At 39.7% G+C, this 27,635-nt stretch overlaps 1 protein-coding gene across 5 annotated transcripts in view; it reads right to left on the bottom strand.

Annotated features, from left to right (window-relative positions):
* Nucleotides 1-27,635, bottom strand: part of ERCC6 (ERCC excision repair 6, chromatin remodeling factor) — a 100,131-nt gene that overhangs the window by 35,841 nt on the left and 36,655 nt on the right. For all 5 annotated transcript variants that reach the window (XM_023742099.1, XM_023742101.1, XM_004387949.2 and 2 more), the window contains 3 exons: nt 18,636-18,764; nt 13,389-13,547; nt 5,493-5,628 (listed from right to left, as the gene is read on the bottom strand). In XM_023742099.1, the coding sequence (XP_023597867.1) occupies nt 5,493-5,628; nt 13,389-13,547; nt 18,636-18,764 (424 nt within the window). The remainder of the gene's footprint in view (nt 1-5,492; nt 5,629-13,388; nt 13,548-18,635; nt 18,765-27,635) is intronic.

Genomic DNA, 27,635 nt, shown 5'->3' with positions numbered 1-27,635 from the left:
TACAACTGTTTTGGGGCTTGAGATGTAGCAGAAGCTAAACTATCACTCACTTCTATAAAATGTCCACTGTATTAGAGCCCAACCCTGCAATCTGGGTAACTCAGCCTGCTCATGGGCCCCACAAGTCCTAACCGCTGGATGTACAGACTTGCCATTAACCTTCACAGAACGTAACGCTGACCTGAATTTTGGATACCACTTAGGGTGTAACTGGGAAGCTGTACTAGACTGAAACAAATGAGCTATCAAGACTCTCACATACACAACACCAGAAAAATGTTTAGCTGCTTCTGCTTGTTTAATGGCTCAGGTTTATTTGGAAAATTCTGTAATGTTAGTCACAGAAATACAGAATTTATACCATGTTCAGAAAGATGTATAATGACTAATAAAAAATATACGACACTTTTTTAAAAAGAGCAAGAATTTTTTTTTAAAACGTCCTCATGGAAAATATAACCTCCGCTTATCAGCCACTGAGAAGGAGCACATCTCAGACTATTCGTTTTCACCCGATTTGATCTCGGAATTCTAGAACTGCCTAGACTGGAGTTTCAATAACGTGAATTGTTGAATATTATGGACGTCTCTATCCAAACACTTAAGACAAATCATCTCGGGCGGTTTCAAATTAAAAGCTTGTAAAATATGTAACCTCGCCTAGTTTTTGCAATTAATAGGGTACATCTGCAATTAGCCTGACTTACTGAATGCAGTGCTGCTGTCATTAAAAGATGTCTGTGAAAGCGCCGCTGTTATTACGGAGGCTCAGGAGACCAATCCTTCCTAGAGGCCAACAGTGGACTGGTGGGAAACAGCAGCCATAAATCACACTGTCAGGCAGGGGGGTGGCAGTGGAGCACAGGCACATGAAGGCCATTCACAGTACACACAGCACAGCAGCTTCCCGGGCAGGAGTTACTGCACCTGTAATTAATTAAAATTTCCTTCAAGCTAAATCTTTAATAAACAAGGATTTGTGCTGACAACGAAGAAAAAAAAGGACTCTAGCAACAAAATTTTACAATATGCCTCAGAAAACAAGCGTAACATCTATCATGTCTTGTATCAGGTGTATATCCCGACTCTAAAGTTCATAGGAATTACATCATTTTGTGTTATAATTTGTGTACTTGGAATGGGGTTGAGATATTTAGGATGCTTGTGGGACCATGTGGCCCTTTCCTATCTTTATTTATGTTGTTTACTTGACTCTCCCAGTTTTTTAAAAAGCCAAGCCTTCTTGCACTAGTGTTTCAAAAAATAGGCCTTTTTAAAGAGCATTATGACGTCACTTACATCATCGGATGGTCCCATTTTTGTGTGGTTTGTTTTTTAACCACACATTACACTTCCCAAAAAGAATTTTAATATTTTATTTCACTGTTTCCACGTGGGGCCAAATGTATCTAGACATGAGAAAAAAAGGTCTACATGCTGACTGAAGCTATCATTCATGAACATTTTTGGTAAAGCAGGTTGAATCTTCTCTCTTGAATAGACTTATATTGAATCAGTCAAAACCGCCTCTTTCAGCATCTCTCCTCAACTACTAAGATGAAGAGGTCCACAATATTCTTTGTTTCTAACAACAGTGAGAACTACTGGAGTAAATATTACATGCTGGGACCACACTAAGCTCTTCATACAGGCATACTAACTCAATAAACTCTCACAAGAACCCCAGTATCGTTATTCCCATTTTACAGGTGATGAAACTGGGTTCAGGGAAGCTAAGGGACTTGCCCAATGTCACAAAGCTATTAAATGGCAGAACCAAGAATCAAACCTTGGTCTGGTAACTACAAAACCTATTCTCTTAAAATCTGATGCCATAATTGCTTCTCCTACTCTTATGACTCTACTTGGCATGACCAGAATGAGACAAAAAAATGAATTACCAAAAATATTCCACAGAATTTCTAGATTCTACATAGCAGAAAACAATCAGGGAGAGAGACAGTGATAATGTATAAGTAAGAAATTTCTAATTACACATCTTCCAATAAACTGAAAAAGGGTCCTTGATCATTAAACTTTAAACATGAAGTGCTAAAAATGCTACCACCCACTGTGAACTCCTAAGTATCACAAACTGCCATCTCCTATTATCTTTTCATTGAAATACCACTAGCTTTTCAAGGCCAGTTAACAACATCATATCCATTTTTTTTTAACACTAATGGCATCAAACACCTGGAATACGGTGTTTATAGTTATTCAACAACAAATATTTGTTGAATAAACAAATATTAATTGACTCATACAATAATTTCCTCCATGTTAGAGAAAAGAGATCATAAAAAATGAGAAAAATCTTACATCCTAATAAATGAGATTTCAATTAACCATTAAAGAAGATTCAGAAGCCTGAAAATTTCTTTATCTGACTTGACTGGTTGAAAATATTAGCTGGACAATTTTTCACGATTGCTGGGTGTTCATAATTCTAAATTATGCTGCCAATCAAAAAAAAATTAACAAAGATAATAAGGGATCAAATGGTAAGAGAGATGAAAGGCTCAAAGGCAATTTGGGGAAAAAACATGATAAATGTGCTCTATTTAGAAATTCTTTGATCATTTGGTATCTGCTCTTTAAAAATTTTTCAAAATGTTATGTCATACTAGTCACGACAATTCATTAGGAAAATAAAGATAATCTACTTGACTGATAAACAAAACGATTCTGGCATTAGTCTCTTAAGTATTTCTAAAGAGACATTTCCTTCTCTTCCCTACTTTCTCTAGCACGGAATGGCCTATGTCTGAGCTTCAGTTTTAAATTCAGACAGGACAGTCAGTGGGCACAGAAAGCTCCCTCATGGAAAAGGGGAATCTCAGCTGATAAGGATGAGAAGGAAGCCAGGCATTAGATTACAGGTCAGCACAGAATGGCCTTGAGAGAGTATTTGAAACATAAATGAAAAACGTAAACTCTACACAAATGTCACACACATATGTAAACCAGCAAGTGGGCGTGGGGTGGTGCACAAAAATCTGTACATACAAGTAAGAAAGGAAGAAGCAGAGGATCCAATGCCATTTTGGTGATTTTGTCCAGAAGCCAAAGTTGTACTCTTAGAAGTGTCACTAACAAGGCCTATGCAAAGGAAACCTGGCAAATTTATCATCTGTGATGATGACACATTGAGAGTGTGTTAATAGTTCCTTTGTGCAAGAATATGACTTTTCCTGAAAACTTAAGAAACTTCAAGTTAAAGTCCTTGGTAAACTGTAAAAAAACAGAAGCAACAATCATATATATGCATGTGTCTGTAAACGCAAAACAATCTCAGAAGGTGGAACAATCATAACCAAAAGTGAAATCTCTATTATTTAAGGTTTTGCCCTGCAAACAAGCCAAGGAAGCCAAGTCTCATCAACAGCTTCACTGTCAATTCTATTTCCATTAATGAGTCAACTGACTTCAGAGCCCATTTACCTGAAGGTAGTTCTTCATGTTTTAGTAACAGAGTGAATGAAAGTAAGCCAGGATCTAGGTAAAGGTGTGAAATACATACTTCACTAATACGAAAGAAAATTAAAAAATGAAAAGGAACGTATGACAATTTTGCCTTTTTCAGGCAAACATAAACTACTGAATCCTGCTAAAGGATTTTGTAATACAAAACACTCAGAGATGTTACTAGACAATAGAAACAAAAAAAGGAATTAAATTGTTTTAAGTAAGGGTGATGACAGGAGAGCTGGAAAGTTACAATAATTTAGAGTTTAACTAGAAAAATAATCAAAACTCTTCTGTTATTTTCCTGATGCTTTGGTTTCTTATCACAGCATTTACCCTACCTCACTAATTACTTAACTCAGTCTGTTTTCCATTCTTCACTTAAAATTCAGGACAGAGTCACTTGGTTTTAACAACAGCTCATATAAGCAAGATTCCATCTCACCTAACATGAGCTACCAAATTATAGATACTTCTAATGCACTTCTATCAAAGTTCTGCTTAGCCAGTGATCACAAAATAAGAATTTGTAGGAAAAGGCGTATCAGCAACACTACAGCGGGAGTTCAGTGCCTCGTGTGTCCATCTCAATGAGGCAAACATTCAACAGCTCTTTGCAGCCAGCACTCTTTTCATGAGGGTCCACAAGAGCTCACTCAGGAGTTCAGCAGACTCAGAAAAGAAAGAACTCAAAACAAATGCATACTCTTTATTGATAAAGTAACCTGCACATCCACAGTGAAAGTGTGTGTCTTAGTTATCTAGTGCTGGCTTTAACAAACAGAAATTTATTCTCCCACAGTCTATGAGGCTAGAAGTCCAAATTCAGGGCACCAGCTCCAGGGGAAGGCCTTTACTCTCTGTCGGCTCTGGAGGAAGGTCCTTGCCATGAATCTTCCCCCGGTCTAGGAGCTTCTTAGCACAGGGACCCCAGGTCCAAAGGACGTGCTCTGCTCCTGGCTCTTCTTTCTTGGTGGTAGGAGGTACCACTCCTCTCTGCTTGCTTCCCTCTTTTAAATCTCAAAAGAGACTGACTCAAGACACAACTTAACCCTGTAGATTGCATCCTGTGTCGTTAACGTAACTGCCTCTAATCCTGGCTCATTAACATCACAGAGGTAGGATTTACAGCATATAGGATAACCACATCAGATCACAAAATGGTAGACAACCACACAATACTGGGAATCATGGCCTAGCCAAGTTGATACATATTTTGGGGGGCCACAATTCAATCCATAGAAATGTGTAATTAGTATTTGCTCAGCAAATGCTTACGGGGCACTAGGAATACTGAAACGAGTAAGATACAGTCCCTACTCAGACAGAGCTCACAGTCTAGATGGTGAGACAGAAATGACAATAAAAAAACCATAATGCAACATTGTAAGTTCTGCCCATAGAGGCATAGATAAACCTCCTTTTTGGTAACAAAACTATAAATAAGGGAGGAAATACACCTTTCAAAATATGCTGATCGTTGTTATATGATAATCAAGGATTCAGAGAACAAAAAGCAACTTAAATAAAAAGCAACAATACAAATTATAACGTTCTCAAAATGGCATGCTGCATCTTTTGTTCAATAAAAGCATGTTCTAAAAGCATATTAACAAACGCATTTACTAATTAAACTTACTTTACTTTTTGTATTCACATTCCTAAAGCTGTTTAAAGTTGTTAATGCCCTAAGTCCAGCCAGTAACTGTTACTTAAGCCACCTGATTTCTACTTCTATTTATACTGTTAGGTGGTGGCACCTCGTCTGTGCCCAGTTTTGTTACTCTGGACAACAAACATGTCACAACACCACAAATGGCTGTTAGAACAATAAAGCCTATATTTATAATTGTTTTGAAAATACAGAATTCTAAATTTAGCCAATAACAACAGAATGATTTTAAAAAAGAAACACAGGAACATACATTTGCAAAAGACATGGATCAAAGAAAAACTAAATTATAAAATGGAGGGCTTTAAAACAAAACAACAAAAAGGTACTGCAGCATTATAAACATTATTACCTTCTTGTGGGTATAGGAACCGGTATCATGCAGTATTGCCACTCTGAATGGAGGCCACCACGTGTGAAATTCTCTCACCCACTGATGCATCACTGTCGTTGGACAGACAATTATAGTTGGACCTAACCCCTCGAACCTGCGCCCAAAATGTTCAAGAAGAAAATACAACCATGAAAGACAGTAGTATGCTGAGTGATCATGCCCCCTCCACCCCCGCCAAATCTTAACAGTTCAAAAAAGAAAATCTAGCTATGGAAATTTACTGGTATTTCCTTTAAAGAAAAACCTTTTGAGGTTAAAGCACACTAAGTGAACTCTCTACAATCCCATCCATCAATTATGGATGCAGGTATTCAGAGAAAACTGCAGGGCATTAAAAGATAACATCTAGGATAAAGGAAATCAAACCAAATTACTTAACAAAATAGTTTTCTCTCCCCTTCTAGTCCAGATTAGTGAAGTTATCATACAGTGTATCGCAACCTAAGTGAACGTCAGAGTACCTTAAATGTGTTTGAAGCTTTACGGTCTACCCCGAGATTCACACACAGAATTTCAGCCTTCACAGCCCTGGGAAGTGGCAGGCTAGGACTACTTCCTGTGTGTGGGGCTCTGGAGGGCAGCATACCCAAGATGCTGTGGCTACAGGTGGCGAGCAATGACCAGAGCGCAGTCCTGTCCCCGCTGCAGCCCGTCCTCCAGCTACACTGTGCTGTTGCTGCTCCTCCACACGTTCAAGCCCAGGGGAGGGACATCACAATGCTGATTTCTGCGGGAAAGCCCATACTGAGAGTACTCACTGGCCCTACTCCTGTGTAGAGCAGCTTAGCCATACAGTGCAAGAGCCTCAAAAACATCACAGGGTGACCCAGAAAGCCCAACGCAAAGACTTACATACCAGAATACACATTGCATTATTTATACTGCAGGAAAAGTGGACACTACCTCCATGCCCATAAAAACAGAGGGCTGAATAAACCATGCCAATGCTTTAAGATAGCACAGGCTAGTGGTTAGAAGCACTGCCCTGGACAGATCCCAGCTTCTGTACACACTAGCTGTGTGATCTCAGGCACATTATTTAACCTCGCTGAACCTTCCTTCTCATCCTAAAAAGAGAATAATAACAGTACCTATTATAGGATTATTATGAAGATTAAATCGTTTAATACCTATAGCGCTTAGAACAGTGCCTGGTATATAGTAAATACCATGTAAGGGTTTGTTAACTAAGATGGAATATCACATAACCATTAAAAATTGTTTCTGAAGAATATTTAATGACATGGAGAACTGCTCATAAGTTAAAACAACAATAGAGATTTATGGAATCACCCCAATTCACGGACACAGAGGCAGACCGTAGACTTTCACAGCCACTATCTCAACATCCATGTCCCCTCTCTCTTTCCTACGAGTCACACATTTGTGCAGCACCCTACTTCTCCTCCCCGTGACAGGCCCTCTCCTGGCAACGATCACTCATTAACAAACCTGAGAGGGAGGACTTACATTCCGGCTGGGGGAGATTCATAAGGAGAACTGGCCTCAGGAGGAAATCAAACACCTGGACCCTTGATGGTATCACTGAGCTGCTGATCATGTTGCCTCTACAGCCCACCCTTTCTGTAGGTTTCCAGGTGTATCATAAATTTCATTTAACTCAATCTGAGGCCAGGTTTTATTCACCTGCAGCCAAAGTATCCTAATACATTACACACCACAGGGACCTGTCTAAGTCTGCACTCATCCTTCCCTCCTGTTATAATGCAACAAGTCCGTGTTCTTGTCTGAGACCAACCCCATCACCTAGGCTCATGAGCCCACATCTCCACCACATCAATGTTCCCATGCCCTGTAGCCTTCAAGCTTGCTGAGAGTTGGATGCTAGTCAGTGCACAGACGAAAATTAAGGCAAAGTCAAAACCATCGGTGGTGGCTGTGAGCTGATTCACTCAGCTCATGCTACAAGAGGCCACTGGGAACCAAGGCTGACTGAGGCAGCCACGGCTCACACAGCCTGTCTCTCCCTCCTTCAGGAGTGGCCACCAGCACTGCTTAAACTGTTATGCTCCCCTTCCTCTACCTTTTCTGGCCTACAAGTATCCTGATACGTGAAATGTGCGGGTATTCCTACACTGTGCACACTTTCCCTGTATTATCTCATTAACTCCCAAAGTTTCAACTACCGTCTATACACTGTTGTAGTTGTTAGGTGCCATGGAGTCAACTCTGACTCGTGGCGACCTTGTGTATAACAGAACGAAACGCTGACCAGTCCTGTGTATCCAATAATGGCTAAATCTGTCTCCAGCCCAGATCTCTTTCCTGAACTCCCAACTAACTACACGCCTCTATATCTAACTGCCAGCTAAAAGGCAACACACATCACCCTCTCCACCCCTTGCCCTCTGTGCTTCTAGTTCAATGAACAGAATCGTCACCCATTCTCCATGTGCTCAAATTGGAAATCTGGGCCTCATCCTTACCACTCCCTCTTGATCTCTACCACATGTAACCGATACCTAATTCATGCCACTTCTATCCCCTAGGTCCCTCTCAAAGTCACCCATGTCTCTCCTCCTACACTGTCACTACTCCAGTTCAGGCTACTATCATCTCTCACCTGGATTACTGGAACTTCCAGCATGATTACTAAAAAAAAATCTGAATGACTCATCCCTTTGCCTAAAAGCCTTCAATGGTCACCCACTGCTCTTGGGACAGAGTCTAACCCCCTTAACCTGAACTAGGAGACCATGAGCATCTGATCTCTGCTCACCCTCTAGCCTCATCTCTCTCACTTTTGGTTATGGATTGAATTGTGTCCCCGCCAAATTATGTGCTGTAAATCCTAACCTCTATGCCTGCGGTTATAATTCCATTTGGGAATAGGTTGCCTTTGTTATGTTAATGGACGAGATTAGTGTAGGGTGTGTCTTAAATCAATCTCTTTTGAGAAATAAAAGATCAAACAAGCAATCGAAAGAAGCGGAGATGGGGGAAGAGAGGCGCCAAGCCACATGAAGACTGCCCAGGAGCAGAAGCTCAGAAGAGACAAGGACCTTCTTCCAGAGCCAACAGAAATAGAAAGCCTTCCTCTAGAGCCGGCACTCTGAATTTGGACTTCTAGCCTCTTAAACTGTGAGAAAATAAATTTCTGTTTGTTAAAGCCATCTACTTGTGGTACTTCTGTCACAGCAGCACTAGATGACTAAGACACTTCCCTAACCCCACCACGCGCACCCACGATTCAGCCTCCCACTACTAACTTGAACTTTCTTCAGTCCCTAGAAGATGGGTACTTCTCTGGCTTCTCCTCTTTTGCCTTGTTCCTACTTAGCCTCTTATCCTAACTAACTTCTATTCACCCTTCAGATCTCAGCGGGGATGTCACTTCCTCCACAAAGCCTTCACTGTCTTTTTCTCTTCAGGTGGGCTAAGGACCCTTCCTGGTGCCTCCATGCTAGGGAGTACCCTACACCAGCCCTGTCATATCACTTAGCACCCTTGTTCTAACTGTTTGCTTCTATCCCTTCTGAGCTCCATGAAGGCAGAGACAGTCTCTTCTTTTATCTCAATGCCTAATCCACAGTGCCTGAAATATTAAAAATGATCTTCTGCATACCTGAAAAATAATCTGTAATTCTAATAGAAAAAGAGTGAAATTTTAGTCAAGCCATATCATATCTTAAATAAGGTTTACCCTTGTACTATGTCCAAAAGGATGCTACCCCATGCCCTTGGTGACTCCAGTGTGAGACAATGCCTCCATCCACTTCTACATCCTCTCTACCTCTCACCTACGGTCACAGCCACTCACTTTGCTTAGTGGGAAGGGTCCAGAGGACAAAAAGCCAGAGGCTACAGCAGACTGTTACATCTTCCTGCAGAAATTCCAAGCCATCATTCTCACCAAGGGGCGGGGAATACACTCAAGTGGTCCTGTGCAGGTACCACCTCAAAGTTTCCTGGGAAGAGCAGTGACTCAGCCCTGCCCCCTTATATAACACTCCCTTCTAAAAAGGATTAAATGGACTAGCTTCCCTATGCCCTCCAAGGGGAATAAAAGAGAGTTACCTTCAGCATGTGCTTAGCAGGGATAAGGAAACAACCAATGAAAGACTGTCTAGAAAATGCAAAAACACACTCAGATAAGCATGAATATAAATAGGTTTTTTCAGGTTATACATCATTTTTTCTTTTTAACATACCTTCTGCAAACTGCCACGGTGATGATTCATAATTTGTCATTTAAGGTCAATGTTTTATTCAGGCTAAATATCTATGGGCATTATTATGTCCTTTAATTTATGCTGTTCTCACACTAATATAAGAATACGGGGATTTTTATAGGGCGTTGAATTCTAGGAGCAGACCTAGATTGCTCTCAGGCCACAGCACGGGCAATAAGGTCCATTAACAGTTTCCTAAGCTGAAATACCCTTTTTCAACCCTCAAAACCAGTGAAATAGCGTAAGCAATGGCTAAATGCACTAGAGTGATTAGCATCAGTTACTAAACTGGCTACAATTCCTTTCATCTTCGATTATCATTGATTACCTAATGAATTCAGGACAAGCCAATATCTCCATGGTCAAATATTTCAACCAGCAGGATGGAAATCTGCTACTTATAGTCTAGAATTTAGCGGGAATTACAAAGTAAAATATTTACCTTTGAAAGTTTATGAACTTTTTCAGGCTACTTATTCATAATTAGGAATTTACTAAATGGCATCCAAGACGTTAAAGCACTAACTGAAGTTTGAAAGGTAAATAATTTATGTCCTCTCCATCATAAGATTCAGGGGGCCTATCAATATAATAAAGGAGCCCTGGTGGTGCAGTGGTTAAGCACTTGACCGCTACTCATAGGGTCAGTGGTTCGAACCCTGCTTCGGGGGAGAAAAGACCTGACGATCTGCTCCCATAAAGATTACAGTCTAGGAAGCCCTACGGGCATTTCTACTTTGTCATATAAGGTCACTATGAGCTGAAATCAACTGACAGCACAACATCAATCTAGTATGAATGACAAAGTAAAAAGAAGGTAGCATATAAATCAGGAACTGCGAACACAAAGCCAGCATAGGTTTTTATTAACCTATATAATATGCTTCTGGGAGTCCCTGGTTGGTGCAAATGGCTAAGCACTTTGCTGCTAACCGAAAAGATTGGTGGTTCGAGTCCAACCACTCACTTACCCTGGAAGAAAGGTCTGTCGATCTACTTCCAAAACATCAGCCATTGAAAACCCTACAGAGCACAGTTCTACTCTGACACACGTGGGGTTGTCATAAGTCAGAATTAACTTGACGGCAACTGGTTTGGTTTTTAAGATGCTTTTGCCTCCTTTTAAAACAAACACACCTACAAAACACATAAAACACTTCTTCTTCCACCAGACTTACTACCTTAAAGACTTACACTGTTTCAATGTTCATGATCCTTAAAACTGTAACCTAAGACCATCTCAAACTGGGCCCCAAACATCTACAACTTGCAAGACTTCAGGGAAAATATACATAGCCAATGAAGCAATGCTAGCTTACACAGAACTTCATTCGATATCAAGGGCTGACAACTTTTCTTAGGACAGAAACATAAAGGAGAACTCTAAAATCATCTAGTGTACAAGAGGACATGTCATAAGATAGTTATAAACATGTTATAAAATTCACTCTGGACATTTAAGGAGAGGCCCTAAGCCCCTGAGTGTACCCCCATTCAGAAACAGCCCAGTTGTTTGTTGGAGGTAGAATCACATCCTGGGAAGCCATTTCTACCAATACTATTTTAATAAAGATGATCTGGGCTATAATCCAACATGCCACACTATTTCATTATGGAAAAGAGGAAATGAGCACTGATAGTTAATTGATTACAGCTGCTGCTCATTATTAGCCCTGCCTTCACTCCTAGTAGGACTGTCACTACTTGAGAGAGCACGTTTTAATTTTTAGATCAAAACTACACTGTTGGGATGACTTTAGGTTTCCTAGGCCCAGAGTATTACACTCCACACAAGCTTCATGATAACAGGAAGGGAAGGGAAGAAAAGAGATGGGAAATAAGAAAATCCCAGAATCATTAAAGGAAAGAAAGACAGTCCTAGAAACCATCGGAGGTGGCCTGGGGCATTTCAGTTACCAAAAGCAAACAAAAACCCGGCAGAGTCAGACACCGAACCAACCAAAGACTTATTGAGAACAGAGCAAGTATTTTTAAAATGCTAAACTAATGACAGCCACAGCTAGGAAAACACTAAATGCCCACTTTCAACTTTGACTTTTCCTTTGGGGTGGAATGTTTCCAGGCAAAATACAACAGAATTCTAATATGTGAAGAAAATCCCCTGCTTCTATACAACTCCTCTGTAAGTAACAACAACAAAACATTTAGCATTTAAAATTATCCAAATGCTTTTTCCCCTTACATCTATATAAATGCAACTGGAATGTCTAAAATATTCTACAACATCAACTCCTCTCACAAAAGTGTCGATCTGCTAAATTAATGAACAAGTAAGGAATAAACACAAAGCACTGAACTCTGAAGACTAAAACAGCGTCCGTGAGTTTGCATTTGGCTCTCTGCTAATGGACCAAAGAGCAGGACTGCGACCTGCTGCCTCGACTTCAGGCACGTCGACACTATTTAAAAGGTGTCTCCAAATTAGGTCTAGTGAGTGGCTAAGGCTTCTACAACATAACAATCTGATGAATAAATAGCTTGCTGTTATTTACTAGATAAGCCTACTGAAACCCAAGAAGCTCTTGGATTATCTGGGTTCAAGAATAAATATTCTACAGACTTTATCCAGTAACATTTTTACCTAAACTGATTTACAGAAAGTAATTTACACCTTTAAATATGGAGATTCTCACAGTACCTCAAGATAAAAGTATTTCAGTCCTACCATACTTAACACAGATTAAATGCTTATTATTTCAGAATATGAAGGCCCTAATAGTTTATTTAAATTTCTAAAGAAAATAAGGGGCCCTGGTGGTGCAGTGGTTAAGAACTATGGCTGCTAACCAAAAGGTCGGCAGTTCACATCCACCAGCTGCTCCTTGGAAACCCTATGGGGCAGTTCTACTCTGTCCTACAGGGTTGCTATGAGTTGGAATCGACTCGATGGCAATGGGCTTTTAACTGGTTTTTAAAGAAAATAAAGATTAAAATCTAAACATAGTTTTCTTTTCTTGGATAGCCAGTTAGGCTTTGGCCTTAGAATTTATATAAAATTCTCAAAGACTGGGGAGGGGAGTAAAAATCATAGTGAGCAGACTATTTTAGAAAGGAACTTCATTTAAAAAAGAAAAAGGAAAAAATAGTTATCTACAAATGCTATAATACATACTGATTATCAAAGAAACTCTGGAGAATGGCTTCTCCAAAGCTTCTCCAAGGTTGGCTTCTCCGACTTTCCCCATGAATAGACTTTGTACTTACTGTAATGCTCACCTGGTCTCCTGCCAGAACAAATATTTTAATGTAAAATTTAATAAATGGAACTAAAGTTATTATGTCTAATTTAAAATTCCATATTGTGTAAACTATTGATATTAACATAATTGAGTTTGTAAACAATCCATTTGTGGAAGCTAACCTTAGACATCGTATTGACCCAAAATATCTAGTGGGGCTCATCTGCAAAATGAAGCATCAATGCCTGGAATTCATTAAAAGTGTTACATGTTTAATTTCTCCTGCCCTACAGCTCTATTGTCTCGTAAAAATTTTCCTTTGATGTCCCCCACTAAAAGAATTAAAGGAATATTGTAATTGAAATGTCATCAATAATTCACAAGTCCCTCCTCCACAGCAATACATCTGATGAAATATTAATTGAGCTCCACAGACTGACAGTCTGCAGAGGAGCACTTGCCTGTAATTTGAACCACGAGTCCTGATCTTGCTGTAGCTCAGACCTGCCAAGAAGGCGATTATCTGGATGGTCTTGCCCAATCCCATTTCGTCTCCCAGAATTCCTCCTGCCTGCTGGCAGTGCAATTCCCACAGCCACCTGACACCTGTCTGCTGGTACCTACAACAAACACCAACAAGGACAAGGAAAATAGCAAACGTTGGATAACGCAGATCGCAACAGAAAGTACTCATGAATTAATCATTTGGCTAGGTTCTAGCCTAGTCACAGCAACATGCCGGATGTGTGTTTTACATGAGTATTATATTATAAGGTCATACATTTTTGATCACCTAGGCATAAAAACACAGATTTTTCTTTACAGAACATTAACACATTTCTAATTAAAATGATAGATGGGGTAGTTAGGGGGTTATTTCATTTCTTTTTCAACATTAGAAATAGCTTGGTAAACAAGCACAAACTTATTATCTTTTATTCACCAACTTTATGGAAAAAAACCTAAGTATTTTTAGTATGTAAAGTTCCATTAATTTTTCCACAAAAAAGAGGCATTAATGCTTATTTCTGCAATCTGATTAGCATCAAAAGAGCAAGACAGAGGACATTATAATTTACAGCTTATACTGTTAAAAGTCATTTGGCAATCATATTATCCTTTCATAGGAAAAATTAAATTAAATTTTAAGGTCATAAACAAGTCTGAATAATAGGCTACTCCCAAAATTAGTACATAACAGATGATCATTATATTACAAGCTGATACAAAAACAGAACAGCTTGAAGACTCAACAATACAAAATGAGATAAAGGCTACAGAAGGTCTTTGAAAGGCTAATTTGGAAAAGGCCTTTTTAATATTTTAAAGTAAAACTTGATTCAGGGACTCTATCGTAGATACAAAAAGATCAAAGCTATTAACATTTTAAATAAGCACTACAGGTCAAGGGGAAATAATATATTCCCCTGCTCAAAATAGATAGATAGATAGATAAATAAATAGCACAGGAGGTGGTATTTTCCTTTCTCCATCAAAGCATCTTTAATCTATATCCTAAAAAGGAAATAAAAAGGAATAACGCAAAAAAATTTTTAGGAGCAAAAGAAAGAAAGATTTAACATTATGGAATGATATGAAGATTACAGGCCATGTAAAAAAATCTAACACAAAATACACTTAAAAGATAATGAAAGCTAAAGGACTTAAGACAACAACAAGGCTAATGAGCACCCACATTTAAAAAAAAAATTGTTTGTTGTTGTTGTTTTACTGCCCAAATGTATACTATCTGCTACCTGATATGTCTAGCTAAAGCCTCCTTTTGGATTTCAGTTCATACTGACCTAGTTTTACTTGATCTTTTCTTAGTAAAGATGTCATAATTAACACCCTCCCCCAACCACCCAGGACTCTGGAAATCACTTCTGAAGTCTGACTCTACTATTGCCATAATTATCTATCATACAAAGAAGACACCGACTTACTACATTTGCTTAGTACAGACATTGGGTACACAACTCAGAAAAGGTTAAAAGTCAAAACAAAATGAAATCTAGTATGGATATAAGATCATTTAATTCAGGAAGGGTAGGTTCTATCAATATGTGGTGTGTAGCCAGAGAATAATGGCTACCACTTAGGAGGCTACAGCCAGGGGGCACTAGGCCAAGTGCTTTGGATCACAGCCTCACAACAAGCCCGCACAGAGATTATCAGCCCATTTTACAGGGAAGGAAACGAAGGCTCAAAGAGGTTAAGCAGTTTGCCAAAGGTCACACTGGCAAAAAAAAGAGCAAGCAGAATTCAAATCCAGAACCACCTGGTTCCAAAGTTTACTTTGGAGATAATCTAGACCAGCAGTTCTCAATTAGGGGAAATTCTGCTTCCCGGAGAACATGTGGCAAGGTCTGGAGACATTTTTGTCTGTTACAAGCGGGGGAGTGCAATTGTCTTCTAATAAGTAGAGGCCAGAGATGCCGTTTGATATCGTACAATGCACAGGGATAGTTCCCACAACAAAGTATTATCCGCCTAAAATGTCAGATGTGCTGAGGCCGGGAAACCCTGACCTAGAACAAATGCAGGTTCACCAACTGGCTACAGTGGAATAATCTCAGCTCTGGAAAAATACACATTCTGAACAAGTACTCCAAATGGTTTTGATGTACAGTTTCCAGAATCGCTAAACTCTAGTCAATCGATCTCTGTTCACTGAGGTTCACAACAAGCATGGGACCAGTTCCTCGAGTTAGAGCAGGGACCAAGATGTTCCAGTGGTCACTGCAGCATCTGACCACTACACTACACCGCCTCTATCCAACACAGGCCCAATACTACTCTGTGTTTGGGTCCAATCAACTTAATTAAAATGGGAAGGACTGGTAGAGGAGGTGTCATCAAATCGTAAGAAGAGTAAGAAGCAGGACTAATATGGTATCTAGAAAGAGTCCAGGAGGGAGTTAGGACATCTGGATTCTACGTGACCCAGGAGAAAAAGTAACAGTTTGCTGGGTGTGTTTCCTCATCTACGAATGTAATCTCCAAGGACTTTCAAACAGCACATAGTTGTGTATTTACAAGAGGATGATTAGCACTAAAGAAATGACTTAAACTACTAGGTAGCTGTAAGTCACCTCACTAAACGGAAATCCCCAACAACTAGGGATACTGCACAAACACGGGCAAGAGCGGCCCCTTCTTCCCACCCATAACAGTGAAGGCCCTCAGACTGCAGTTTAAAGAAATTCACTTGCACACTAGAAGTCGCCAGACACACCGGTAGGTGTGCGTCTCTAGGGGAACAGGTGGGGAGTCTGAGGTCTGGCTCCAGCAGTGCCACTGACGGACTGATTTCACCACTTTAATTTCCTAATAACAAACACAATACAACAAACAGATAGTTTAAACTAAAGTAGGTTTTAGAATCTAGTTTTCAGAAACTTTGAGAAGTAGATTAAAAAAATCACTCTTTAGAAAGCCAGACTTTTACAAATTATTGTATAATGATAAAAAAAATTACTGTACTCTGCTATCCCCATCAGATGGAAATACCACCGAACAGCCACAGTGGCACTGTGACATTAACCCAAGGCTGCATTTGCTACTGTGGCTGAAAGTAAGGTCGAAAGACTGAAGTCTGTCATCTGATTGCTTAATTATGCAGATGAATGTGTTTGCTGGGCAAACTTTCAAAACAGGATTTAGAAGTTAAACATTATCTTGCAGAAAATAGCACTTAAATGGATAATTGTACCTTCTGTCTCCCTTGAGTACAACTATACCCTGTTAATTTAATTCCACAGAGTGTGGTAAATACAGTAAAAATACATCTATAGTTTAAAATTAAATTGGCGTAGCTAAAACCTAATCACAGGAGAAATGTAGACTCTAACAATCATATTAGTTTTTTGATATGACAGAAGAAAAGAAATAGAAGTTTTATAACATTTATAAATATTTAAAATACTGTTTTTATAGAGATGAAAACAACAAAATGGTTTCCAGGAAAGTGCAATGAAGACTAATTTAAAAAAAACATGTATCTGTATTAACTACTAGAGGGTTAATACGCTGAATCCCATCTACTTTTAGTAAGCATAGTGGTTCTATTAACTATGAATGTCTCACGCTAGAAAATCTGACATTTAAACAAAAATACACATTCGACTTGACTCTTGAGGGTATCTGTGAAATCACTTACTACAAACGCAGAAGTATCTTGTCTTTGTTAAATCAATTTAATCTATAATCTGGGTATTCCTTTTGCTAGTACAACGCTAATACTGTTTGGACCGTTCCTTAATAAGCTATCACTTTAGAGATGATGAAAAGAGTTGTCAATAAATTACCTTTCATAGTTACTTTTCATTTGGGAGAAGCAACAAACAAAGTAACCACCTCTCAGGGCGATAAAACCATTGGTCTGCAAAAACTAGCACTGCGATTCAAATTTGAACTTTTAGACAGCTCTTCTGCCTTGTTGGAGCCCTGGTGATGCACTGGTGAAGTGATACGGCTGCTAACCAAAAGGTCAGCAGTTCAAATTCACCAGCCACTCCCTGGAGTTCTACAGACCTATAGTCCTGTAGAGTTCTATGGGGCAGTTCTACTCTGTCCTCTAGGGTCACTATGGGTCGGAATCAACTCGACGGCAACGGGTTTGGGTTTTGTTTTGATTATCTGCCTTGTTATAGCAACCCAACCAAGTCACTTCCCATCTTAAGGATTCAACTCTCCTGTATGCTTAGAGGGATAAAACAGCTATCCTTCGGCACCTCCTTGTCCCCCAGATAGAACAATTAAAACTATAAGATAAGCTCTTTGAGAGGAAGTACAATAGCATGCTATTTTTAAGTAGACATCTTGCACCAGTTTAGGGCATGGCCGACAGATGAAGCTCAAGAGAAAGAAGCTTGGATCCTGCTCTCAACTACCAACTGATGATACAAAGGAGGCAGAAAGAAGCTGCTTAATGGTTTAACTTCCTATACACATCTAAGAAGGCTTCCTAGAGCATCTTGTTAAGTAAATCCCAGGGGTGACGAGACTGAAAATGCTCCTCAGTGCTTACACGCAGCATCAGAGACTCCTCAGGCCACACACAGGAGCACACCATCTATCAGACAGCATCTCGTTTACACTACACTTGCCACTTGACAATTGAAACTTAGTTTCAATCAAACAGCAACTTAATCCTGAAGGTGTTTGACTATGTATCCTCCTCTTTTGACATCAGAACATCTACATAAAATATTTAGATACACATTGGGTCTGCTCAAAAGTATTATACCCTTAGGTACACTATAAAACAATTAGAAAATAATCTCAATATTTTTTATTTCCATGTAGAAGTAAAAAGCACCCACCCATTGATTTTAATATTAAACTGACCTATTAAATTAATCTGACTTAAGGAATTAGAGATTGGTCCCTTAAAATTACTAAGAACAACAACAACAAAATTTAACATAGATGGCTTTTAAATGTGTTGTTCTTAGTCAGCTGAAATAGGCCCATATAGATTCATCAGTTTGCAAACATACCCAATATGCACTTTAGTCAATTTATTATCATCTAATTTTAATGAACAGCATGTGGCTAAAATGTCATTTGACAGTGTCTATATTTGCAATAAATTGCTGCAAGTACCTTAAGGCCCATAGGTAACTACAGTGTAAGTCTTAAAATATTAATTTGTACATAATGGCTTGATGATGAATACAAAGGACCCAGCACATGATACATACTTAAAGAGCTTTCTGAACAGGAAACCTGGCACTTTAAAACCTTCGTCAAATTCAGCATCGCTGTCCTCGGAATTGTCCTCCAGCTTTAGACACTTCTCTTGGTCTCGCAGTCTCAGTTTATTCCATCTCCTATGTGAAAATTAATATTTCAATATTTTGGTTACAAAAAGATTAAAACACATAGTTATAGATAATGTAAAGAAAAAATAGGCAAAACAGAATGTCTCAGGTTTCTGCTGCCATCATTAACCAAAACACTGATATTCAAAGAAGAAAAACAATTCTTTCCTTCCTTTTCAATTCAATTCTTATTTGAATCATTACAGCTGCTCTAGATGTATTTCTTTAAGGCCTCATTTCATTATCAAAGCTACTTGCTTCTCCTCTGGCGTACCCTAAGGGAAAATTTCTCTGCCAGTTCCTAAGGTACATGAACTGAGTTCTAGAGATGATTCAGTGAGTATCTTAATATAACTAAATATCTCCAAAATGGGCAATAAAGTACAACAAAACATAGGTTTTATTTATAATTACCATTTCCATGCCAAAGATATGACAGTCATAGCATAAAATAGCATAGTATTTTGGTCAAAACTGCTATAGATCAGATTCACACACTCACTAGTTAATGGGGGAGGGATCCACAATATAAACGTAATAATTATACCACTTAAAAAAAAATGTGTTCAGTGAACAAGGTCTAAGTTATGAATTTAGAAAAGATGATGCTTTTCAGATATAAAATAAGATGGAACATTTATATTTCAGAAAAGTGACGCCATGTATTTTTAACAAAAGAAATACCAGTACTCTACAGATCTGAAAGACTGAGCAATAAGCCAAGATCGTTAAGAAAGTGCAGCCATTTAACCAGTTATTTTGCGTTCATATAGTTATAATGGACACTGGTATCATGATCAAAAAAAAAAAAAAAAATCACAAAGGTCAACAGCCTCATTCTATTCACTTTCAAAATAAAAAGACGACTCTCTTTCAGCACGCATGCAACTGACACTCTGAATCTCACTAAATGGTGGAAATGGAATAAAGCAATACAGATAAATGCCTTCAAAATAAAAAGCTCCGAGGAGTGGAATGAGAGCAGCAACATGTATAATAAGGCATCTACCTGGAACTGGCTATGCAAGAATAATGAAATATCTAAGGGAAAGCGAAGGAGAAAATGAAAGGGTAATATTGCAGAAATAAACCACACACCACCCGGTGGGAGCTATGGTATGTTTTCCAGTACCAACTACAAAACCAGCACCGAGGTAAAACAGAAGTGTCACAAGCAGCACCATCCAGTTAGCTTCTCGAGGACCTTGAAGCAGATGTCTAATAAATTCTTGCTTTGTTGGAAATTTCAACTCTTCAAAGTAACAAAACAAAAACAAACAAAAAAGAGTCGAGACTTAATTGTAATTGATAAGGAAGAACTAGTTGATGTTCTGAAATTGTATCCCAGGGTAGGAAGAGAACCTGTAAGATCACTGAAGCCCTGCTGATAATTTCCAGAGCAGAACAGAAATGAAGAGGCAGGATATGGCCAAGTCTACGGGGAATAGCTACCATACAAACATAAGACTTTTTGTACATAATTTTTTTTTACATAAAAATTGTAATGATCTTTCTGTACTTCTAATGACAATCTCTTCCTCTCTGTTATTATTTTTCTTCCTTGAATGTTATCTCCGTGCAATTGATGAAATGCAGTACCTCTAGGTGGCTACAACAGTCTTTGCTAATGTTCTGAGTTTCTGGTTTAAACAAGTGGTTCTCGACTAGGGCAACTCTGACACCCTCACCCCCTCCCCAAAACAGGACATTTGACAATGTCTGGACATATTTTTGGTTGTCACATTTTCGGAGGGAGGAGGACATGCTACCGACCTCTAGTGAGTAGAGGTCAGGGTACTGCTAAACATCCTACAATGCATAAAACAGTCATCCCCCCTCCAAAGAATTATCCAGCCTCGAATGTCAATAGCGCCAAGGCTGAAAAATACAGCTATCCCCTACTATTGGAACTCAGAAACCAAAAAGAATGAATATACATTTCCCTGATGTATAAAACTGAATTCTTGCTATTGGCTATCTGAAATTCAGGAAGAATCCAAATTCTGACTACTAGAATTCAGAACCAAACAGATCCGCACAACAAAGACGACTTCTTCTCAGCAAATCTGGAGGTGACAGGAAACCCAGAAGAAGGGCAAAAACAAAGATCACTTAAAAATACATCATTTTGTGAACACTCAAAGATGGTTTTCTACAGGAAAAATACCCGAAGATACTGGTTTTAGGAGACTGACACAAAAAGGTCATTAAATATTTTACATATTAAAAATCACATAATAAACTCAGACTCAGCCAGTAAATCTCTGTAGCTGTTAAATTTCCCAACACATCACTCCGCATCAACAAGGTTTCACCTTCCTCCTTCCCATTCCCTCCCTCCTAAAACACACCAGCATTGTGCTGTCCTCAGAGCCCAGCACCTAGGGAACCACAGAAACCACTACAAAAATGACTGCATCCCAGAGCCTTCCGCTCCTTAAAGACAGATGAAAAGAACCCAACATTTACTTAGTTTAGCTAACGGCTGACTAAAGGTGGTGGGGAAAAATCATTATTGTCTACAAGTACATGAAGTATTGTGAAGACAAATCACCCAGTAGAATCATACACACATATTAAAAACAGAAAACATCAGGGTTATAAAACCACATACATATGTGGCTCAGGCTAAAACAGATTCTTCTGTTACAGAAAAAAATCATTTCTCAACCGGCTTGTGGCCAAAATATACCTGATTGTCTCTAAACACTGCCCACCGAGAAGCAGTTCAGCACAGAGGCGCTGGTCAACAAAAATGCGACAGGCACGCTGGGGAGCTCAAGGAGAGCCGGGTTCACCTGCCCTCTGGGAGAGACAATGCTTTCCCCGTCCTAGACTCAGTCAAGGATTTTAAAGCTGCTCTCTTCTGAGTGCTTACAGGCTTGTCCTGTGACAAGGGAGGCTGAGCGGTCTGTCCCGCCAGCAGATGTAAAGGGAGGTCATGGGGTAGATGTCAACTAGGTGTGACACATGCAGTAAAGGTAAACTAAAGCACAGCGACTGATTGCCAATTAGGAGCTTTTAACCCTCCGCAAGTACCGTGACCTCTTTAGTGCCTCAGCTTCCTCAGTGTGAGACAAGAGGACAACAGCATCTACTTCACTGGGTTTGGGGGAGAATGAAATAAGGGGCCACACATAAAGCACTCAGCACGGAGCCTAGAATATAGGAAGTGCTTTAACGAACACGCTGTTATATATAATCATATATTAACGTTGTTATTAACACTGCCATTAAATCCTCACAACAACCCTGCAGCCACTACAGTCACCATTGTCAGAGTTGCAAACAGAGGGGATTTAGTCCCATGCAGCCTGCACGTGTGGGTGGGATGGGCCAGAGACGTCTGCCAGACCCACCTGAGCATATACATTTGAACAAAAACTATGAGAGTGTACCAAATGGGTGCTCAGTAAATTATTAATGTGAACAGAGGGATCACTATACGAATAAAGACATCTAGCCTTCAGAAAGTACCTGCTGGAATATGGCAATTTTTAAAAAAATGTAAAAATTGTCATAAAACGAAGTATGGCCAGTAACAAAAATTAGATACAGAATGATTTAAAATTGGTTAGGTGTGGGGTCAAAGTTGAGATCTGTGTCCAAGTGATTTAAAAATATTAAAAAATAGAAATGGCCCTAAAATGTCTAAATTCTGTTATTTCAACAAATAAACCAGAAAACTGATTTAAGGGGGGGAGGCAGTAAACAGTTCAATAGTTCAATATTTACATTTTTAGAAAAGAAAAACTTTTTAATTGTTCTCCACCCTCTCATTTTACAAAATCCACACATGTAATAGTCACAGCTGCAACCGAATCAATGAAGTGGGCCTGGCACTGTTCCGGCTTCTCTGACTCGCCACATCCGGCCACTGCCGCCTCCACTGGCAGCCACTTGGAAGAGAAGCCTGTAATAAACATAAACTTGTAATTCAAATCGGATGCAAGCAGAGAAAATACTCCCTGGCTTCCCTACAATCCTGCAGGAACGTGAACCTGGCTCGGGCTGTGGGGCCTGGGGCTGCTTTTGCAATAATGATCTGTCAGAAGCAACTTGGATGCAGGGCCAGACAGCTAACAACACACAGAGCATAACCAGTTGAACTGCAGCAGGAACACCTCCTCCAGCTGTAATGTACTTGGGTGCCTTGTCAATAGAACACTGAGATACACCTGAGAGCCAGTTACTGCCATTTACAGTTAACTTATTTTAGGAGAATTTCCAGCAGGCCAAGGAAGTTCAAAATATACTTAAGCAGAAAAACATGGCTGGTTGCTATCATCTGTATCTGTGGCCTCCCCGTCTCTGTACATCTGCATGCTCTACACTGTCCCCAACCCACATTCACAACCTAGGGGCCCTGAGGCCTCCACTCAAGCAGCGCCTCCCGAGGAAGCCTTCCCTGATCAGCCCAGAATTAGGCATCCTGTCTTCCAAGCATCCTCCACCTAATGGCATCTCTACTAGAGCACTCATCCGGTGTTAGCATGTTGTAAAATTCCTATGTCTCCCCTGTTAGATAGGGAGCCACTGAGGAAAAAGACTGAGTCGCTTTATATCTCTAGAGAGTCGCATAATGCCTGCCTCGTGGCAAACACACAATACATAATGAACAAATGAATGACGTTCAGATTTGAGCTGGTCGTAAGGAAGACATCAGGGACAGAGAAACATGGCCTGAAAATGGTCGGAGTGGGCCACCCAGAACAGATTTCTGGAAATTTCCTGTCCACCTCATTTATAATTTAGTAACTGCTGCATTTTCCTATTCCTCTACCCAAATGACTTACACGAGCTACACCCACTGGATAAACACAGTTAAGGCCCACGACAAAGAAGCACCCACTGTAAATGGCAACTGCAAACAGTCTATCCAGTGTCAAAGAAGAAAGAGTCCTAGTCTGGGGACAAGCTTCTCCAGGGGCTAATTAGGAATCCCTTTACAGAAAACTTCAACTTCTATGAAAGAATTCCGCTTACAACAAAAGAAAGGCGAAGTTTAAATAGCTGTAAACTACACTTCCATTACTAGAAATGAAAACATGTTTCTTTACGGTCCCACCTTCACATTTTCTCTAATTTATACTCGTAATCGTCACAGCTGCAACCAAATAAAACACGGTGAGTGTGTCATTCACTGGCAGGTTTTTCAACGCCCACAGTCCCTGTCAGACGATGGTGGCAGCCCCCTAGCACACAGCCCAGTAATAAACACAGATGTAAAATACCCACTGAGAAGTAAAAACCGGATGGAGGCAGAAGTTGCATTACCGGGGCGGCGGGGGAACTTCGAACTTAAGAAATGTCACTTGATGTCGCTGCACTTATTTCTTCAGCTGCAAAATGAGCCAAATTAAATAATAGGTTCTTAATAGGACTAAATGAGATAATATTTACAATATACTTTGGAAACTTTTTTATACTAGATGAACATCAGATACTATCTTATAATCACTGGTAGGAGATAACATAAAAAATAAAATGGAGAGACTTAAGTTAACTACAGGTTAAACGTGAATAAATAACAAAGGTGAAGACACCTGTTGCAACCTTGGGCAGGCACAAGTTAAGTTCAGCCCTCAAACTGCGAAGGCAACCGTGCTGCTCCACCCTGATAGTAGTCAGTGGATACGCCATCCTATGCATCACAACAGCTAGAGGTCCGAAATCAAGCCATATGAGGAACAACAGAAGAATCTGGAACGTCTACCTTAGAACAGAGAGAACTGGGAGGAACCAAAATGTAATCCTGACCTACCTACACTTATAACCGAGGAGTAGGTTGTGAAGTTTTTGTCCCCTAGGCAATATCTAGTGCCCCCTAGTGTGTTCAAAGGAGAAATAATTTACTTCTCCCCCAACCCTCCTCCAAAATAAACCAAACCCATTGCCATGGAGTTGATTCCAGCTCAAGGTGACCCCATGTTTTATACAGTAGAACCGCTCCGTGGGGTTTTCTTAGCTGTAATCCTGACGAAAGCAGATTGCCAGGCCTTTCTTCCACAGCATCACTGGGCAGGTTCAAACTGTTGACCTGCAGGCTAACAGTCAATTGTGAGCTGCCTGTGCCACCTATCCCCAAACAACTATTAATACTGTACATTTACTCACATAGATATTTTATCACTAAGTGGGCCTTAATTACATTAATAAGAACTGTATAAAAGGTATGAGAAACAAAATATCAACAAGACTAAGTTTATAACAGCTAATGGCTTTGGCTTGCATGCTAACACCAACTGCTCCTCTGCCTTTTACTCTTCATATATAGCAATATTTACAAGCTCTTCTTCACAGTTCTCATGCACCCACTGTTTTCAAGCATCTTACTGCCCTGATGAAATCTCTGTAACAACCGTTTTAGCTAGTGGACATGTGAACGACCAGAGTAGCTGTATTTACTGAGTGCCTGATACATACCAAATGTCTTACATGTATTCTTTCATAATCCTCATATCATCCTTTGAAGAAGGTACTACTATGATCCCCACTTTACAGATGGAGAGAGTGAATACGTTGCATGATGTCTCATAACTAATAAGCAACGCCTTGGCATTCTGACTCCATGGCCTGAACCTTTTAGTCCTTATGCTATACATTGCCTCCTTAGGTAAAGTCGGCCAGCTCTGGCCAAGTTTTGTTTTGAGATTATACATATACACATACATTACATACACACACATCTAATTTAGAGTCTGAAAACTAAGACTAAGAAGTACTGTTACTAATGCTCAAAGCGTGTCAGGCACTGTTCTAAGTATTTTATACCCAGTGCCATCAAGTCGACTCACAGTGACCCTATAGGACAGAGAACTGCCCCATAGGGTTTCCAAGGTTTATGGAAGCAGACTGCCACATTTCTTCCACAGAGGTACTGGTGGGTTCGAGCCACTGGCCTTTCCATTAGCAGCCAAGTGCTTAACCACTGTACCACCAAGGCTCCTTTTAAGTATTTTACATGTATTAATTCATTTAATCCTTACAACCCTAATGGTTTCTTCCTTTCTCCGTCTCTCCCTCTCTTTCTTATTCAGTTTTTTAGTTAAGAAAATGTAGGTAAGGAGAGGTAAAGTAGCCTGCCCTAGTTCAGCAATGAGTTAGTGGTGAAGTCAGCATTTCAAACCAGATAATCTGGCTCCAGAGTCTGCACCCTTAACTGTTACATAATACTGACTCTCAAGAAGTATTTTTCAACCAATGGAATGAAACTGACAATCCAGAAATAAACCCACACATCTACTGCCAACTGATCCTCAACAAGGGTGCCAAGTCCGTTCAACAGGGAAGAACAGTCTCTTCAACAAACGCTGCAAGGACAACCGGATCTCTGCCGCAAAAGACAGAAGTTGGATCCATACCTCACACCATATAAAGAACTTAACTCAAAATGGACCAATGACCTAAATATAAGAACTAAACCATAAAACTCTTAGAAGAAAGCATAGGGATAAAGCTTGAAGACTCTGCTTTTGACAATGGAGTCTTAGATACGATATCATAAGTATGAGCAACAAAAGACAGAGTAGATAAATTGGGTTTCATCAAAACTAAAAACTTTCGTGCATTCAAAGACATTATCAAGAAAGTGAAGAGACAACCTACAGAATGGGAGAAAATATTTGGAAATCATATGTCCGACAAGGGTTTAATAACGAGAATCTATAAAGAACTCCTACAACTCAATATTCAATCATTTCAGGAGGTAGCCTACGGTCAGGAACTGATGGTACTAAAGGAAGAGGTCCAAGCTGCACTGAAGGTACTGGCAAAAAACAAGCCTCCAAGAACTGACGGAATACCAACTGAGATGTTTCAACAAACAGACGCAGCACTGGAAGCACTCACTCATCTATGTCAAGAAATTTGGAAGACAGCTACCTGGCCAATCGACTGCAAGAGATCCATATTTATGCTTATTCCAAAGACAGGTGATCCAACCAAATACAGAAATTATCAAACAATATCATTAATATCACACACAAGTAAAATTTTGCTGAAGATCATTCAAAAGCGGTTGCAGCAGTACATCAACAGGGAATTGCCAGATATTCAAGCCAGATTCAGAAGAGGACGTGAAACGAGGGATATCACTGCTGATGTCAGATGGATCCTGGCTGAAAGCAGAGAACACCAGAAAGATGTTTACCTGTGTTTTATTGACTATGCAAAGGCATTTGACTGCGTGGATCATAACAAATTATGGGTCACATGGCAAAGAAAGGGAATTCTAGAACACTTAATTGTGCTTATGAGGAACCTGTACATAGATGAAAAGGCAGCTGTTCAAACAGAATAAGGGGATACTGTGTGGTTTAAAGTTAGAAAAGGTGCGCATCAGGGTTGTATCCTTTCATCATACTTACTCAATCTGTATGCTGGGCAAATAATCCGAGAAGCTGGACTATATGAAGAAGAACGTGACATCAGGATTGGAGGAAGACTCATTAACAACCTGTGTTATGTAGACGACACAACCTTGCTTGCTGAAAGTGAAGAGGACTTCAAGCACTTACCAATGAAGATCAAAGACCACAGCCTTCAGTATGGATTACATCTCAACATAAAGGAAACAAAATTCTTCACAACTAGACCAATAAGCAACATCATGATAAACGGAGAAAAGATTGAAGTTGTCAAGGATTTCATTTTACTTGAATCCACAAACAACACCCATGGAAGCAGCAGTCAAGAAATCAAACAACACATTGCACTGGGCAAATGTGCTGCAAAAGATCTCTTTGAAGTGTTAAAAAGCAAAGATGTCATCATGAAGACTAAGGTGCACCTGACCCAATTCATGGTGTTTTCAGTTGCCTCATATGCATGCGAAAGCTGGACTGTGAATAAGGAAGACCAAAGAAGAATTGATGCCTT

The sequence above is a fragment of the Trichechus manatus genome, unplaced genomic scaffold (assembly GCF_000243295.1).
Source record: "Trichechus manatus latirostris isolate Lorelei unplaced genomic scaffold, TriManLat1.0 scaffold00200, whole genome shotgun sequence".
NCBI classification, from domain to species: Eukaryota; Metazoa; Chordata; class Mammalia; order Sirenia; family Trichechidae; genus Trichechus; species Trichechus manatus.
The sequence above is the reverse complement of the archived record's forward strand: the minus strand, read 5'-3'. Positions and strand labels throughout refer to the sequence as shown.